The sequence below is a fragment of the Schistocerca americana genome, chromosome 7 (assembly GCF_021461395.2).
Source record: "Schistocerca americana isolate TAMUIC-IGC-003095 chromosome 7, iqSchAmer2.1, whole genome shotgun sequence".
In the NCBI taxonomy this organism is placed as follows: domain Eukaryota; kingdom Metazoa; phylum Arthropoda; class Insecta; order Orthoptera; family Acrididae; genus Schistocerca; species Schistocerca americana.
Genome location: NC_060125.1, coordinates 15,635,910 through 15,655,475, shown reverse-complemented (window position 1 = coordinate 15,655,475; position 19,566 = coordinate 15,635,910). Strand labels below are relative to the sequence as shown.

The following is a 19,566-nucleotide window of genomic DNA, read 5'->3' as shown; positions in this document are numbered from 1 at the left end:
CTTCGCACTGATGCCTTTAACATCTGAATTAGTAGCTGAAGCCAGCTTACATTGATACGGTGTTATACGTACAGTCTTAAAACTCTTATGTCATTGCTTCCCTGAAGTGTGCCGATGCTGTAGTTCTGCTGATTTCTTTTGCAGTTCCTTCAAGTATTTCTTCCTCTGATGGTCCCTCCTGCGACTTGCCTGGCCCGGACAAAACCACCGAGAAGTCAGTGTTGGGCTCTGGGGATGGCATCTGCTTCGTTTTACCTGTTCCACATTCCCCATCACCAATCTTCTTACCGTACACAGTGTGAAGGACCGATTCCGATAGTCTTTTGGAGGTGTGGCCTGTGTGGTGCAATCGGGCTGTCGATGACAGTGTGGACTGAAGCCTACTGAGTTATCTGTAATGGAGGAGAGGAAGAAAGTCTTGAGGATGCTTAGAACAGGTGATTCTGGAGTGGAGAGGAGAAGTTGTTGGCTTTGTAGGAAGTGAATAAGGGTGCAAACACTAAAGAGGTCGTATGGATAAAAAAGAGAACATTCTTTGGAGAAGATTTTCTGAGTGAAAGAACGTGCTCTGAGGAAGTTCTTTATATCGTATGAACAAAATGTTCAGAGCATATTTTCTGATGAGGGAGTTCATTCTCACTATCTCGCCACCTGCTCGAATCTGTTCTCCGCGTTGTGTTGTCTGCACCGGGCACAGAACGTACTCTTTATCTTGCATTTCGTTCAGCTTGCTGAAATATGCAAACTATTCAGTGTACAAATATGGAACTGTAGCATCACTGTGTTTGGGAAGAGTTGCATAAAATTTCATTTTGTTTTCACTTTTTTGTGCGGCAACAGATTATTAAGAACATTACGGATGGTTTATGAAAATACATTTTCTGATAATCTTGACAAATTTTCGACATGCAGGGAACTTTTTTTTATTGATGTTAGGTGAACGCATTATGCGAATGAAATTTTAACAATACGTCACATTATCGTCTACTCCGGATTGTAAAACGAGTGTGTTCTGACACGTGGTAATCTCGATTAAATGGCACATAATACTCTGTTGGCACGTCAAGTACTTAAGTGGTCATCTTGTGGTTTTGTTATGAGAAACAGTTCACTAGGTTTGTAATAAACCTGTTTTTAATTTTTATGATTTGCCTACTTATTTCTAGCATAGCAAAATGGAACATCTGTGCTGTGCGAAAATATGATGAACATCTGAAAAGGTCAGTGACATATTTGTCTGGTTTGTACCTGGTCTTCCCATACACCACTCGGGAAAACTTGGGTCTCATAAATAGCACAAAAATGTTTTCATTTTTTCTTCATGATATTTGGGAAATAAGTTCACCACCCTAATAATGTTTTTACTGTTAAACCCATATAAACTTACACAGTTACTCTACTCAATATGTCTTCGGGTTACGTATATCTTTCTTTTTCCATCTGAGCAACATAGATTTATTAAATTTACTAAAAAAACTTGGTAAGACTTAATGTCTGCAGAATTTAATCAGCCTGATTTATGTTACAGAGCTCATATCAAAAAGGGGTGAATTTTCTCTGCTCGTGAGAAACTTCGCTGTGTTTATTCGTATGAAATCGGAGAATGTTCTTCATGTTGAGCAAGGTTACCCACTCATTTACTCAAGCTGAGAACACAGTCAGGTGAAGTACATACTCACTTTGTTTTATTTGTGTGAACTTGAGAATGTTCTCCAAAATTTATAGAATTGAGTACTTTCCCCATGTTATTTATACAATCCAAGGATTGTGAAATTAAGAACAACAAATTCCAGTAGCTTTATATCTTTGCAAATCATTGCGGCCGCACCTCTCTACCCCCCCCCCCCCTCCCCCCCCACCATGCCATCAATTTCCCCAATTTCTCTCCTACGCCACCACTGTCCCTGCCCATCCCACCATGCTGGCAACCCCCCCCCCCCTCCCCCTCTCCGTGCACAGTCGCTCCTGCCACACCTCCTTTTTCACTTACCTAAAGATTTTTTTTCTCTGAGTAAATATAAATTTCCATGTACGTTATTAGAATTTTGTAACAATCTCTCTCTCTCTCTCTCTCTCTCTCTCTCTCTCTCTCTCTTTCTATTTCTATTTGTCTAGACAGTTCCAATTCTCTGTGATCACATGAACCAAAGCATGCCAATTTCTTTTGTCCTGCACTTTCTCCTGTAGGCTTTCCAGGTTGGAGCAGATTACTTCTGTGATGCGATTGATTCATTTCACCTTCTGACGTCCTCTTCTTCTAGTGCCTTTCCTCACCATTAGAGTTTTTTGCAGTGAAACATATCTTCTCATGATGTCTCCAAAGTAGGTCAGGTTTTGTTTTAGCATCAGACCTTCCAGGGAGTGCTCTGGTTTTATTTGCTCTAATGTTAACCTATTCATTCTCTTTGAAGTCCACGGGGCTCTAAGGAGTTTCCTCCAACATCACAACTCAAAGCAGTTTATTCTTCACCATTCGTTCCACATTTGTAATGGTCCAGGTCTCACATCTGTATATAACAACTGGAAAGACTGTAGCCCTTACAATATGGATCTTTGTTGCTAAAATTATATCTCTACACCTTAAAACCTCGTCAAGGTCTTACTTTTTATCAAGCAGCGAGCATCTCTCGATATTGTGGAGACGCTTGCTGCTTGGTAAAAAGGCAGTGTCAAAACTTGATGAGGTTTTAAGAAGTGGAGATATACTTAATACTGTTGTACAAACATTCACAGTACAGAAGGATCTCAGTTTGTCACAGTAACAGCAGTGCTCCCGTTCCTGTCACAGGGAGCTGAGTGTCGAAGGGTGCCCAGGTGACCCCAGAGCCACAGACGGGCTGACCGAGCAGATGCCCAATCTCGTAATCCGCGGCACGGTCCACGCTGAGCTACAGCCTTTCTACTTCGAGGCACTCGAGGACGTAGGGCCCGGCGAAGCAGACGAAGCGGTGGACGACCGTTCGGAGAGTGACGAAGACGGCGACAGTGATAGTAGCGTCGGCGGCAGTGACAGTGAGAGAGGTTGAGAGCACTATATCTGTATGTATAAAAATAATGTGAAATTTATAGGAAAGTACAATTCTCAGTACTTGTCAACATAAGCGGAAACTGTTTTGAAGGAATATAACAAATAATTTTAGAAATGTGTAGAAGAAACAATAATGTTGTTTGAATACCTGCTGTAATAATCTGCAATAATGTTTGATTCTTGTTGTAACAACAATGGATTCACAATGAAACAAATTTTTTAAATGATAAAATGGCTACACAGATCAGCAGTTACTTCTGTAAAATATCTGGGAGTGTGCGTACGGAACGATTTGAAGTGGAATGATCATATAAAATTAATTGTTGGTAAGGCGGGTACCAGGTTGAGATTCATTGGGAGAGTGCTTAGAAAATGTAGTCCATCAACAAAGGAGGTGGCTTACAAAACACTCGTTCGACCTATACTTGAGTATTGCTCATCAGTGTGGGATCCGTACCAGGTCGGGTTGACGGAGGAGATAGAGAAGATCCAAAGAAGAGCGGCGCGTTTCGTCACCGGGTTATTTGGTAACCGTGATAGCGTTACGGAGATGTTTAATAAACTCAAGTGGCAGACTCTGCAAGAGAGGCGCTCTGCATCGCGGTGTAGCTTGCTCGCCAGGTTTCGAGAGGGTGCGTTTCTGGAAGAGGTATTGAATATATTGCTTCCCCCTACTTATACCTCCCGAGGAGATCACGAATGTAAAATTAGAGAGATTAGAGCGCGCACGGAGGCTTTCAGACAGTCGTTCTTCCCGCGAACCATACGCGACTGGAACAGGAAAGGGAGGTAATGACAGTGGCACGTAAAGTGCCCTCCGCCACACACCGTTGGGTGGCTTGCGGAGTATCAATGTAGACGTAGATGTAGATGTAGATCAGGTAGCAATTCATAAATAGCACTGACAATGTTTTTTTGCAGTAAGTCGAATTTAAAAACTTCTTTGTTTTTATAAACCTGTGAAACAATAATAAATGAGGACTGCTACCTTGTTATTTTAAGTGTTAATTATATTTATCAGGATACTGCTAGATACCATTTTTAAATATTAAATTTCATTTGGAGGAACCACTTTGTGATTAAAATACACGACAGACTCTTTTACGAATGAACCACACATCACTAGTGTAATACTGTACAGCATTTATTATTTGTTACACAAACCAGTTTTTGGCTGATAAGTCACTGTCGGGTATGAAGATAAGTAAGTGGTAAAGTGAAATTGGTTGGATCAAAGATTTTAAAGTAGTGCATCTTTAGATGCACTACTTTACTACTTTACTACTTTACTACTAGATGTTTCCAGAGGTGAAAAAAAATTAATGTTACAAGAAGGAACAAATAAAGGATTATTTCAGTGTAAATGTGGTGTAAGATTATTTAACTTAAATAAAATATGTGAAGCATTATCTGGTGAACTATAGACCATTAAAGTAAAATTTACTTTGTATAACCACAGCTGCGTAATATGAGTATTATATCTTGTCTGTTTGTAATTTAGGATGGATTAAAGACAAGATTATTTTCTTCAGCTGCATGTTTGGACTATGTCACTAAAGAGTAATGTTAAATTATTTTCTTCTACGTACAACCGTTGTAATTTGTGTAACGGCATCCCGTGCACGGGAGAGCAGTTCCCCAGTGTCCCAGGCGGCAGACGCAGCTGAGAAGGGGTCACGTGTGCTCGTGCTCGGTGCACAGGGTGATCCTAACTTGTGGCAGTCAGATGTCAGATTTGCCACAGGTTCTGGAAATCGGGGAAATTCCAAACACATCAGGGGAATCTGAACAAACAAAACACTGGAAAAATCTCGTTTTCGTCTCAGTAGATGAAATGGTTTGTTTGCTGAGGTGTCACGCATCGTCGATGGCCAGATGTGGCTGAGTATGTGTGTGCACTTCTTCCCCACTCCCCCCCCTCCCCTTCCTACCACTCCCCTCAGCTCGCAGTCAGTGCTGCCACTACTTTTTGTCGCCAGCCTAGGAGCTCCCGACAGGAGGCGTGAGGAGTGGTTTGTTCGTATCTGATTCTCAGAGACTGTAGACGCAGTGGCCTTAGACAGTGGTCGTGTGTCGAAACAAGGCCCCGGGAGTAGGCAACATTCCATTAGAACTACTGACAGCCTTGGGAGAGCCAGTCCTGACAAAACTCTACCATCTGGTGAGCAAGATGTATGAGACAGGCGGAATTCCCTCAGACTTCAAGAAGAATATAATAATTCCAATCCCAAAGAAAGCAGGTGTTGACAGATGTGAAAATTACCGAATTAATAAGTCACAGCTGCAAAATACTAACACCAATTATTTACAGACGAATGCAAAAACTGGTAGAAGCCGACCTCGTAAAAGATCAGTTTGGATATTGGAACACATGAGGCAATACTGACCCTACGGCTTATCTTAGAAGAAAGATTAAGAAAAGGCAAACCTACGTTTCTAGCATTTGTAGACTTAGAGAAAACTTTTAACAATGTTGACTGGAATACTCTCTTTTAAATTCTGAAGGTGGCAGGGGTAAAATACAGGGAGCGAAAGACTATTTACAATTTGTACAGAAACCAGATGGCAGTTATAAGAGTCGAGGGGCATGAAAGAGAAGCAGTGGTTGGGAAGGGAGTGAGACAGGATTGTAGCCTCTCCCCGATGTTATTCAATCTGTATATTGAGCAAGCAGTAAAGGAAACAAAAGAAATGTTCAGAGTAGGTATTAAAATCCATGGAGAAGAAATAAAAACTTTGAGGTTCCCTGATGACATTGTAATTCTGTCAGAGACAGCAAAGGACTTGGAAGAGCAGTTGAACGGAATGGACAGTGTCTTGAAAGGAGGGTATAAGATGAACATCAACAAAAGCAAAACGAGGATAATGGAATGTAGTCGAATTAAGTCGGGTGATGCTGAGGAGTCGTGTGAAGTTAGCACCCCTTTTTCGAGAAATATACATTTTTTTCAGAGTTCTTGATAGATATGGCATAGTTCTAGAGTTCTTTGTACAAAATTTCAATAGTTCTGCAGAATTTAGCGAAGAAAACAACAATATTCGAAAAAATTTTCGTATCGAAAACGTTCTTTGGCAATTTCCGCAAAATGTAAATAAGTACAAGAGTTCTGAGCACAGTTCTGAATAGAGCTCCAAGAGTTCTTTCGAAAATCCAAGTAACATTTTTTTGTGCAGCTAATAGTTTACGAGATAATTGCATTTTAATGAGAAAATCTTTTTACTTACTGTGAAGTTGGCACCCTTTTTTTCAGAAAGATATATTTTTTTCAGAGTTCTTGATATATATGGCATAGTTCTAGAGTTCTTTGTACAAAATTTCAATAGTTCTGCAGAATTAGCGAAGAAAACAACAAAATTCGAAAAAATTTTCGTATCGAAAACATTTTTTGTCAATTTTCGTAAAAATTAAACTTGTACAACAGTTCTGAGGACAGTTCTGAACAGAACCCCAAGAGCTCTATCGAAAATCCCAACAACATTTTTCTCTGGCGATAATGGTTTGAGATAAATTGATTTAATATGGGGGACACTTTCTTTACGGAAAATATAAATATATTCGTACAACAGTTCTGATGACAGTTCTGGACACCACGTGAAGAGTTCTATCGAAAATCCTAGTGAAATTTTTTTGTGCAGGTAATAGTTTAAGAGGTAATTGCAACTTAATTAAGAATTCCATAAGAGCTCCTACTGTGAAGCTGGCACCCTTTTTTTCAGAAATGTATACTTTTTTCAGAATTCTTGATAGATATGCCATAGTTCTAGAGTTCTTTGTACAAAATTTCAATAGTTCTGCAGAATTTAGCGACGGAAACAATATTCGAAAAAATTTTCGTATCGAAAATATTCTTCGTAAATTTTCGCAAATTGTAAATAAGTACAACAGTTCTGAGCACAGTTCTGAACAGAACTCCAAGAGTTCTATCGAAAACCCAAGTAACATTTTTTTGCGCAGCTAATAGTTTACGAGATCATTGCAATTTAAGGAGAAAATCTTTTCACTTACTGTGAAGTTGGCACCCTTTTTTTCACAAATGTATACTTTTTTCAGATTTCTTGATAGATATGCCATAGTTCTAGAGTTCTTTGTACAAAATTTCAATAGTTCTACAGAATTTAGCGACGAAAACAATATTCGAAAAAATTTTCGTATCGAAAACATTCTTCGTCAATTTTCGCAAATTGTAAATAAGTACAACAGTTCTGAGCACAGTTCTGAACTGAACTCCAAGAGTACTATCGAAAAGCCAAGTAACATTTTTTTGTGCAGCTAATAGTTTACGAGATAATTGCATTTTAATGAGAAAATCTTTTCACTTACTGTGAAGTTGGCACCCTTTTTTTTAGAAATATATATTTTTTTCAGAGTTCTTGATAGATATGGCATAGTTCTAGAGTTCTTTGTACAAAATTTCAATAGTTCTGCAGAATTTAACGAAGAAAACAACAATACTCGAAAAAAATTTCTTATAGCAAACATTCGTTATTAATTTTCACAAAAAGTAAATTCGGACAACAGTTCTGAGGGCAGTTCTGAACAGAACCCCAATAGTTCTATAGAATATCCTAATTACAATTTTTTGTGCAGCTAACACGTTACGATATAATTGCAATTTAATTAGGGAACCTCTTCACTTACTGTGAAGTTGGAATCCTTTTCTTCAGAAATATATATATATTTTCAGAGTTCTTGATAGAAATGTCATAGTTCTAGAGTTATTTGTACAAAATTTGAATAGTCCTGCATAATTTAGCGAAAAAAACAACAATACTCGAAAAATTTTTCGTATCGAATGCATTCTTTGTCAATTTTCGCAAAAAGTAAATTCCTACAACAGTTCTGAACAGAACACCAAGAGCTCTATCGAAAATCCTAATAACATCTTTTTGTGGCGATGATAGTTTATACGGTAACTGCTTTGATGTTAGACCCACTTTCTCCACAGAAAAAGTAAATTCGTTCAACAGTTTTGATGAACAGTTCTGGTTAACACGTCAAGACTTCTATCTATAATCATAATAACATTTTTTGTGGTTGTAATAGTTTGTATGGTAATTGATTAATTGTGGGGCACTCTTACTCAAAAAAAAAAAAATTATGTCTGTTCGTATGCTCTGATGCCAGCTCTGGATAGCATTGTAAGAGTTCTATCGAGAAAACTAGTAACATATTCTGTGCAGGTAATTGTTTACGTAGTAACTGCCATTATTAAGGAATGCTTATGAGCATTTCCCGTGAAGTTTGAACCCCTTTTACGATAAATATAAATTTTTTTCACAGTTCTTGATATATATGCAATAGTTCTAGATTTCCCTGCTCAAAACACGAATAGTTCTACAGAATTTCGGGAAGAAAACAATAACACGGCAAAATTTTGGTATGGTAAAAAATTATTTGTCAGTTTGGAAAAAATAAATTTGTATAACAGTTCTGTTGGCAGTTCTGGATAGCACCGGAAGAGTTGCAATGAAAATGATAAGAACATTTTTGTGGCGATAATAGTTTATACAATAATTGTTTTAATCTGATACTCACTTTATCTAATATAGCAAAATTCGTAGAATAGTTCTGATGACAGTTCTGAATATCACCCACAGAGTTCTACCAAAAACTATAATAACATTATTTGTGACGATGACATTATATGAGATAATTAATGTGGGACTCACTTTTGTCATGTAAAAGTAATAAATTCGTACAAAAGATCTGACGGCATTTCTTAATACGACCCCAGGAGTTCTACCGACAACTGTAATAACATTTTTTGTGGGGATAACAGTTAATGGGATAATAGCATTTTCGAGAGACCCACTTGGTCTACATTATAATAAATTGGCACAACCCTTTTGCTACCAGTTCTGGATAGCACCGAAAGAGTTCTTTTAAAAATCCTCATAACATTTTTATTGTGCCAGTAGATTATGAAATAGATTGTGTGTTCACTCTGCAGTGGGTGTGCGCCGATGTGAAACTTACTGGCAGATAAAAACTGTGTGGCGGACCGGGTCTCTAACCCGAGGCTGTGACCAAAGAATATCGTCACAATATCCTTTCGTCCAGGAGTGCTTCTTCTGCAATTTTTGTAGGACAACTTCTACGAAATTGGGAACGCAGGAGATGAAGTACTGCTGGAAGTACAGCTATGAGTACGATCGTAAATTCTCACTTTTTATTTTGGAAAACCGAAAATCGAAAACCGGATGTATATTCTACTAAATACAAAAAGTCTAAATGTTCAGCACTATACAAATGCCAGTACACCTTCTTAAGACTGACTGTAGTAACTGTAGGTGGAAGCGTGGGATGTGCACGCTTAGATGATTCAAGGAGAGAAGGCTCGTCAGTGCAAAACAAACAGATGGCTGAGAGAGCAGATACATTCACACGCGCCACTAACCAGATGGTGTCACACCTGTCGAGAATCGCACCAGAGGTACAATGAGCTGTGGTGGAGTGCTGTTGGCGTGGTTACTATGCAACTTACTTGATGGGCATCAATACACCGTTATATTAATGTACCATACTTGAGAAACAATGTCATTCACACACTCCGAGTTCCTTATCAAACAGTACTAGACTAAATTACCGGCCTGGTGATAAGCAGCCTATGTACCTCACCGACTACACATCTTCGTGTTATAAGAAAAAAAAGAGAAAAATACCAAGGGACACAAAATATGAATCCGGATAAACCGGAAATCCGGATTATTGAGGACCAAATAAACGAGGTTCTTATTTACAAATTTCGAACTTCTTATTAACTTTAATACTGTATCCCCTCAACATTATAACACCTCTATTAGTCATGTATTGAATTAGGATTTAAACATACTACTTAGTTCGTTTGTACGATATATTCAGTAAATATACTTACATTTCTATACATTGTAAAGACTTTTAACTCTCGCTGTAGTGTAACTCATCAAACTTCCACACTTCCTTTCTAACTAGAACAAATGTTTGCAACAATATTAACGACATCAATTTCAAATTTATTCGTTACACACAGCACATGTTTTATGTATCCTAGGGGCTGGTGATGTTGCAATATAACTTTCATCCATGAGGGTCCTGGGCATATTTTTAGCTGTTAGTGGGTCCTGGATGTCATGAGAGTTCAAAACAATTACTGTTTTACGTGATAAAATTCATCTGGTTCTTCCTGATTCTAAAAATATACACTTCATGTGTGCCTTTCATTGTTGTATGTATGATTCAGTATCGACGCTAATGCTCTCTTGATGAGATATGAGCCGATTGCTCGTTTTTATCCACTGTGCCCTTTCGTATTTCATTTCAGCGATTAGTTTATTTGTTTATCAACGTAGTAAGTAGTACAAAGCTAATCCAGAATGTAAACTGCACTTAAATTCTGTTTGAACTGTTTAATAGTCAGTGTCCGCTGTCTGAACGTCAAATATCAGATTAATACACTGCGCCTGGTTGCGTTATTTTATAGGAATTTTATTATTTTAAGTGGGAAGTACTAGATAATGTTGAAGAAATTCGAAGCATATTGTTCGAAGAGCATAATATTATTCGAAATTTACCTGTACCAATAGGTGCAGCCAAAGCAGCATTTGTGATGCTGTAATTACCTCATAGATGACGATATTTGTCTATTGTAGTTTTGTATTCCAATCAGAATTTTGAGAGCATCAAAGCCTCATTTCAGCGTGAGAGAGGGGTAAAATCAATAGATGATATTGAATTGAAAGCCTTCATCAGTCTCTTGTTTTTAATTGTTGTTAACAAAAGTAACAGATAAAGCCTGGAAGATCTGTGTGGAACTGATGGTGATGGCATTGAAAAATTTCACCTCGCAAACGAACATAAAACGTTTCAAATTTATTCTGGAGAGCCTTAGATTTTACAGTCGCGCTATTCGTGATGAAAGGAGACAATTAGACAAGCTAACAGCTATTCGGGAAATATTTACTGTGTTTGTACGCAACTACCACAAATCTTACACCCTTTGAGAAAATGTTACAGTAGGCAAGAAGCTGGAAGGATTCTGTGGAAGGTACAGTTTTCGCCAATATGTATCAATCAAAACAAACGAGTATGGATTCTTAAGTGTGGATTGTTAAGTATTGTACCTGTACAATTTGGAAATATACGCTGTGTTGCAACCAGAAGGATTTACCAACTGAGCAATAAACAATTTGATGTTGTTCTGTGACTGTGTAAACCTATATATCAGTCAGGTCGAAATGTGAAAGCGGACAACTGGTTTACTAGTACTGGAATGATAATAGAGCTATGAAGGGAGAGTTTTTCTTTTGTTGGCATGATGAAGAAAAACAAGTGTGGAGATTTCTCTAGAGTTTGCTATCAGTAAAAGAAGGGCTGCCCACATTTCCTTTTTTGACTTCCACAAGACTGAACTCTAGTTTCCTCCGTACCTAAAAGGGGAAGTGAGTGATCCAGGCATCACGTTTGCATGAAGATAATTCGATAGATGCTGACATTGTAGATAAACGGAAGCCATCCACCGTAAATTTTAAAATAGCGTTAAGTGTGATATTTTCACAGCGGATAAGCCGAATGCTTTGTACAACGCTGCAAGAAATGTGCGCCGCTGGTCAATGGTTGTATTTTTGTAATGATCAGTACAGTTGGAATCTATGCACAAGTGATTTATTGTGGCAACAGGAAGAATTGTATCAAAAGGAAAGGGTTCCTGAATCAGCTTTGTTATACAATGTTGTTTTCTTCGCTAAATTCTGCATAACTATTGAAATTTTGTACCGAGAACTCTATAACTATGACTTATCTATCAAGAACTCTGAAAAAAATATATATTTCTGAAAAAAAGGGTGCCAGCTTCACAGTAGGAGCTCTTATGGGGTTCTTAATTAAGTTGCGATTACCTCTTAAACTATTACCTGCACTAAAAAATTCTACTAGGAATTTCGATAGAACTCTTCACGTGGTGTCCAGAACTGTCATCAGAACTGTTGTACGAATATATTTATATTTTCTGTAGAGAAAGTGTGTCCCACATTAAATCAATTTATCACAAACTATTATCGCCATAGACAAATGTTATTAGGATTTTCGATAGAGTTCTTGGGGTTCTGTTCAGAACTGTCCTCAGAACTGTTGTACCAGTTTAATTTTTGCGAAAATTGACAAAAAATGATTTCGATAGAAAATTTTTTTCGAGTATTGTTGTTTTCTTCCCTAAATTCTGCAGAACTATTGAAATTTTGTACAAAGAACTCTAGAACTATGGCATACCTGTCAAGAACTGTGAAAGAAATATACATTTCTGAAGAAAAGGGTGCCAACTTCACAGTAAATGAAAAGATTTTCTCCTTAAATTGCAATTATTTCGTAAACTATTAGCTGCACAAAAAAATGTTAATAGGGTTTTCGATAGAACTCTTGGAGTTCTGTTCAGAACTGTGCTCAGAACTGTTGTACTTATTTACAATTTGCGAAAATTGACGAAGAATGTCTTCGATACGAAAATATTTTCGAATATTGTTTTCGTCGCTAAATTTTGCAGAACTATTGAAATTTTGTACAAAGAACTCTAGAACTATGGCATATCTACCAACAAATCTGAAAAAAGTATACATTTCTGAAAAAAAGGGTGCCAACTTCACAGTAAGTGAAAAGATTTTCTCCTTAAATTGCAATTATCTCGTAAACTATTAGCTGCACAAAAAAATGTTAATAGGGTTTTCGATAGAACTCTTGGAGTTCTGTTCAGAACTGTGCTCAGAACTGTTGTACTTATTTACAATTTGCGAAAATTGACGAAGAATGTCTTCGATACGAAAATTTTTTCGAATATTGTTTTCGTCGCTAAATTTTGCAGAACTATTGAAATTTTGTACAAAGAACTCTAGAACTATGGCATATCTATCAAGAAATCTGAAAAAAGTATACATTTGTGAAAAAAAGGGTGCCAACTTCACAGTAAGTGAAAAGATTTTCTCATTAAAATGCAATTATCTCGTAAACTATTAGCTGCACAAAAAAATGTTACTTGGATTTTCGAAAGAACTCTTGGAGCTCTGTTCAGAATTGTGTTCTGAACTCTTGTACTTATTTACATTTTGCGGAAATTGCCAAAGAACGTTTTCGATACGAAAATTTTTTCGAGTATTGTTGTTTTCTTCCCTAAATTCTGCAGAACTATTGAAATTTTGTACAAAGAACTCTAGAACTATGCCATATCTATCAAGAACTCTAAAAAAAATATATCTTTCTGAAAAAAAGGGTGCCAACTTCACAGTAAGTGAAAAGATTTTCTCATTAAAATGCAATTATCTCGTAAACTATTAGCTGCACAAAAAAACGTTACTTGGATTTTCGAAAGAACTCTTGGAGCTCTGTTCAGAACTGTGCTCAGAACTCTTGTTCTTATTTACATTTTGCGGAAATTTCCAAAGAACGTTTTCGATACGAAATTTTTTTCGAATATTGTTGTTTTCTTCGCTAAATTCTGCAGAACTATTGAAATTTTGTACAAAGAACTCTAGAACTATGCCATATCTATCAAGAACTCTGAAAAAAATGTATATTTCTCGAAAAAGGGGTGCTAACTTCACACGACTATGCTGAGGGAATTAGATTAGAAAATGAGACGCTTAAAGTAGTAAATGAGTTTTGCTATTTGGGGAGCAGAATAACTAATGATAGTCGAAGTAGAGAGGATATAAAATGTAGACTGGCAATGGCAATGTAAGCGTTTCTGAAGCAGAGAAATTTGTTAACATCGAGTATAGATTTAAGTGTCAGGAAGTCGTTTCTGAAAGTATTCGTATGGATTGTAGCCATGTATGGAAGTGAAACGTGGACGATAAGTAGTTTAGACAAAAAGAGAATAGAAGCTTTTCAAATGTGGTGCTACAGAAGAATGCTGAAGATTAGATGGGTAGATCACATAACCAATGAGGAGGTATTGAATAGGATTGGGGAGAAGAGGAGCATGTGGCACAACTTGACTAGAAGAAGGGACCGGTTGGTAGGACATGTTCTGAGGCATCAAGGGATCACAAATTTAGCATTGGAGGGCAGCGTGGAGGGTAAAAATGGTAGAGGGAGACCAAGAGATGAATACACTAAGCAGATTCAGAAGGATGTAGGTTGCAGTAGGTACTGGAAGATGAAGAAGCTTGCACAGGATAGAGTAGCATGGAGAGCTGCATCAAACCAGTCTCACGACTGAAGACCACAACAACAACATGTGTGCACTTGTTGTGTCTGTGTGATTGTTTGAATGCGTGTGTGTATATGTGCGCTCTTGTTTTCTGACAAAAGCTATGGCTGAAAATTTAGTTGTGAGAGGACAATTGTCTTTTATACGTCCTGTCGGTGCCTCGGCAATCATCTTTACAGTGAGTTGCTACCTATCCTCATCATTATCGATTCTCAGAGTAATCGAACAAATTACCTGTCGTGCGGACCGATCGCCCCAGTCTCATTTCGTCGACACGCTGTCTGCGGCTCGTGAATAGCTGGATTTGTGTGGGTACCTGTAACGGGTGAGGCTCGCCGACCTGAAGCCGCTCGGTCCCCCCTGGTGTGCGAGCCCTGCTCGTCAGATCTACTCCCACCGACCCGCCCGCAGGCCGGTCAACTCCTGTGCGTGGTTTAAACGCAGCAAATTTTCACGGTTTATCCGTGGACCGGGACTGCGGTGCTCCTCGGCGGGCCAGAGGCCACGGGCGATGGATTTCAGGAACTGCAACTGTCTCACCACAAGCACATTGTACAGTGTCGCGTTTTATAGACTTTTATTTATTCTAGTACATTTTGGCACTTCAAAAGTAGGTAACATATTAGAAAGTACGGACAATGAGAAGAAGAAAATTGTGTCAGTTGCTGGTAGTTTGTATGCCACTTACTCGTGTATTTTTCGAAATACCTGTAAAATAATAGATATAACGCAGTGGCTAATAATTGACAATAACGAACGTAGTAGAACCGACATTGTATTGGTGGTCACCTACAGTGCTGATTTACACAATTCTTCCCCTTCTTATACACTTCTTTTGAGAGGCCTACTTTTTTCTGAGGTTATTTCCAAAGTCAGTGAACCTATTTTAAATCTGTCTTGTGACTCTGAGGAAATGCGTACTTTTGTCACCGAATGTGTTTCATTTCATTGAAATGAAATAATATTGTGGTCTTAATGAGACACACGTACCGTGTGGCTTGCTTTCTCCATCTAAAAACAGTTCATTACAAAATATATTAATGTTAGTACTTAAGATTTTTGCTCACATTGGGAAACGCCATCTGCTTGCAAGCTTTTTTAGATATTTCCTCGTTTACACTATTATTTCTTGTACCATTGTGGCAATGACGGGTTGTCGACTTAAGTTTTAACTTACCCTCGATACCTCAAAATTTGTCAGGGAAAAATGCTAAAACTTGTGTGGAAATCGGGGAAATATCAGGGAATTTCACTTGGGGAAACTTGTGGCAACCCTGGTTGTGGTTGGCCAGAAACTAGACTAGTATGTCTGCCCTCACGTTCCCACGCACTCGGACATCGGGCCACTGTCACACGTGACTGACCGGCAAATCTCTGTACTGCACGACTCGACTAGCCGGCCGGCAGTTTCTTTCAAACTTTGTCACGTGCTGATAGCGCTGTCTCACAGGATCTGTGTCCTCCTCAGAGATTACTCGACTTCTGACACTGTTTATGCCCCTTATATATCCTTCCGGGCCGATAACAACGTGAAGCACGAACGAGATTAACACTCTCTGGTGGCCATTCTGTGTGTCACAAAGAATCGCGACTCTAACACACACGCACCACTGGCCGTCACGTAAATAATTAGTGTTACACTGTCATCCGGCCACGTCTTCTGGACACTTCACTTCAGTCATCGGGCAGCGTATTTCAGGTCGAGATGCAGCATACGATTTAGAGGTGGTGTCTTACTATAGTTCAATTTACAACAGATTTGATGATGGAAAAACTGTTAATGAAGGTGAATTTGTTAGTAATTGAATTTAGTTTGTGTTCTGAAACTGGTTCGGAGATGTGCAGAAATCATCTGACACCCTCTTCATTGATTGTAGCAATATTATGAAGAAGATAGTCACTCTTCACCATGTAGCAGAGATACTGAGTTGCAGGTGGGCACAGCCAAAAGGCTTTCAGAAAATGAGCTTTCAGTTAACAAGGACGTTGTTGGAGGTAGAACACACACACACACACACACACACACACACACACACAATTGCAGCTCACTTGCACCTGAGGCCACAGCCAGAGACTGCAGTCACGTTCATATGTTTATCAGCTGTGTGTTTTCTATCTCTGACAAAGGCCTTGTTGGCCCATAGCTCACTTTCTAATATTCTTTTTGCTGTGCCTATCTGCTCCTCAGCATCTTTGCTATGTGGTGAGTAGCAACTATCATTGTCATAATATTGATACATTCCATTCTGGATTCTCTTTATTGATTGATCTCTTGAAATCTGCCAGTAAGATAGTTTAATTTTAGATGGAAAGACATAAGACAGTTTCATGTGAGATGGAAAGTCATAATGTTGTCAATGTACTGGGAAGTTTATCTAGGAAGAGGTCCAAGATATTACTTGTTAGTATGATACTTGATGTACGAGGGGGGACCCAAAAGAAACCGGACTCCGAGTTCGCTGTCACTCGTAGACGTAAAGGTTCTCACACTAGATGGCGTTAGTACAGACCTCCATGAAACAGCTGTGCAGACGGCGCCAGTGTAGAGCTGAACGTGCAAGTCTGGTATTGTGTTTCCCTCACTGTTGGCGGGTTACCTCTGCAAAGTCATTATGGCAACTTTAAAAGAACAAAGAGTGTGTGTGAAATTTTGTTTCCTGCTTAAAAAAGCTGCAATGGAGACACACCAAATGCTTCAGGAAGCTTTCCAGGACGACGCTATGAGCCGCACACAGGTTTACGGGTGGTTTGGGCGCTTTAAACATGGTGAGATGTGTGTCGAAGACCGAGTTCATTCTGGACGCCCTTCAACATTGCGAAATGTGGAGAACATTGAAAAGGTCCGCCAAAAGATCAACGAGGATCGTCGCCAAACGATCGACCAAATTTCAGCTGAGACAGGAATCAGTTGGAGCTCGTTCCAGTGGATTTTGAGTGAGGATTTGCACATGAGACGCATTGCTGCTAAATTTATTCCGTGCCTTATCACACAGGAGCAAAAAACCATCTGCATGAATGTGTGTCAGGACTTGAAAACAGAGACTGCACGTGGTCCAGACTTCTTGAACATAGTCATTACAGGGGATGAGAGTTGGTGTTACAGGTATGACCCAGAAACCGAGCAAGCGTCAAGCCAGTGGAGGACTCCCAACTCTCCCAGACCAAAAAAAGCGAGGCGAGTGAGGTCAAATGTGGAGATGCTGATCACTGTCTTTTTTGGTGTTCGTGGAATTGTGCGCCGGGAATTCGTACCCCCTGGCCAGACTGTTAACCAGCACTTTTACTTGGATGTTTTAAGGCGTCTGCGAGAGGATGTGCAGAGGAAATGCCCAGAACTTTGGCGATCAGGTGACTGGTTTCTGCATCACCACAATGCTCCAGTACACACGGCCTTACGAATGACCCACTATTTGGCATCTCAGAGGTGGTCTGTCATTCCTCACACTCCGTATTCGCCGGACCTAGCCCCGTGCGATTTTTTCCTATTTCCACAAAGTAAAAACAGCTTCGCAAAGGGCACTGGACAATATCACAGTTGAAGAGTTCCAAACATGCTTCCAACAGCGGGAAAAGAGACTTGACAAGTGCATCGCATGTAATGAAGAGTATTTTGAAGGTGACTGAAGTAATTTTGTAAAAAGGTTCATCAATAAATTTTTTATGACAACAATCCGGTTTCTTCTGGGACCCCCCTTGTACACTGATAACTGCTCTGTGGAAATCAAAGTATCTTATTTACTGATTGTATATATATTTTTTGTTTGTTTTCATTATTTGACTAGGTGACAAGCTTGGTGTTGCCCACATACATATTTTTTACTAATCAGACTTTTTTGTATACAGTGTTTGAAGCAGTGTGATTGGGGACATGCACAAAGAGACTGTTTGCTTCACTAACACAGGAGAGAGCCATATAAAGCTGCCCGTGCAAAAAGCGACTGACGCCAAGGTCCACACCCGCATCACGCAGCATCTGGTGTTGTGTTTTGTTTGTGGTCTGGCATAACCGTGAATTGCACACATTTAAAGGGAAGTGATAAACTGATAAGAATAAGTGGGATTTTTGGTGTAAGAAGTCCCTCGTCTGTGCCGATTCCCGTCAAATTTTCTGTTTGTACGATGTTACATTGGGGACGAGTAACTTAAAGCCTGTGTGAGTGAAGAGGTCAGAGGTGCGAGATAATGCACAACACTCCCGATCGGAGTTATGTTTCTTGAAAGGAACTTCCAAAGAGCTAGTCAAAGCCTGATGTTCTCAACCCGAAGTGAGTCTCGTGTCATGATCTTTATTGGGTTCTTCAGATGGCGTAGACCTGTCTATTAGCCATTCTGGTGTAATCAGAAAGACTTGACTGTTTCCTAGGCATTTTTATTTGTAAACAAAATGAAATTGAAATGTAGTGAGTAGGAATCCAAATAAAAATGCAGATTTAACAAACTCATTTTTTCCTAGCAAAGAGTATAAATAAAACCTATCCAATGAAGTGCACCAATGTTGTTTTACAATACACAAAGCAAAATCTGTAAATCTGGATATCCTAGCCAAGCAATTTCGCAGTTAGTCTGTATTCCTAAAGACGAGATTGCTGTGCTTAATTCTGTCACTGAGGTAAACTTCCTCTCGCACATCTGTAGTGGAGTTAACAAAAACTAAATCGATTCTCTGGCGTACTACACTGTAATGATTAACACCTGGACTACTAAGCTGCACTGACAATTTTAGATAAAAGTTTGTTACAAAATATATATAGCGTGTTTAAAAAAGTTTCAGATACTTCGACACGTGGTAGTAATCATCAAAAAAAGAAACAATAAACACTGGTCTGCAAACGATATTTTCTGAGATAGACGTGTTTATAGGAATGGCTGCGCGATGCTCAGTTGTGGTTATTAGCACTGTCATCGCATTGGTGCCCTGTCAAACGTGTCGGCATGGTATTATGTTGTCTTACCGTTAAGTGATCCGCAGCCAGTTGTGTGGTTAGAGTTGTGTTGTAGGCTGCATTAGTTTTCATAATGTTCGAGTGCTTATTGTCATTACAGTCAACCCTGGGTATGTATCACGGTGTTTTATCTTCTTCCAAATGCGGATTCACTTATGTATTTACTGTTATTGCACTGTTTGTATGTGCAAATGGTATAGTACATTTACATTTTCTCACTTCCACCACTTGTTAGCAACGGTAGTCTGCTACTCGACAAGTCAACTGGCCGATACAATATTCTGCTACTGTGTAGCAAATGGAGATAGCCTGTCAGCTCCTGCCCTCTATGCTGAAATGCATCTGAAGTGCAAAATGGCTTCCGATAAGCTGTTAGACAGACTTTTCCGGCGCCTGAGGGACACAGGTATCCTTGCGC

At 39.0% G+C, this 19,566-nt stretch overlaps 1 protein-coding gene across 11 annotated transcripts in view; it reads left to right on the top strand.

Annotated features, from left to right (window-relative positions):
- Positions 1-18,620, top strand: part of LOC124622601 — a 113,268-nt gene extending 94,648 nt beyond the window's left edge. For 7 of the 11 annotated variants that reach the window (XM_047148355.1, XM_047148356.1, XM_047148358.1 and 4 more), the window contains one exon: positions 2,789-3,357. In XM_047148355.1, coding sequence (XP_047004311.1) covers positions 2,789-3,026 — 238 coding nt within the window. In that variant the 3' untranslated portion in view covers positions 3,027-3,357. Of the gene's footprint in view, positions 1-144; positions 326-1,528; positions 1,663-2,788; positions 3,358-18,048 lie in introns of those variants that run through there. The other 4 variants (XR_006980658.1, XR_006980657.1, XM_047148360.1 and 1 more) reach the window with 3 other exon arrangements.
- Positions 18,621-19,566: the final 946 nt, after the last annotated feature.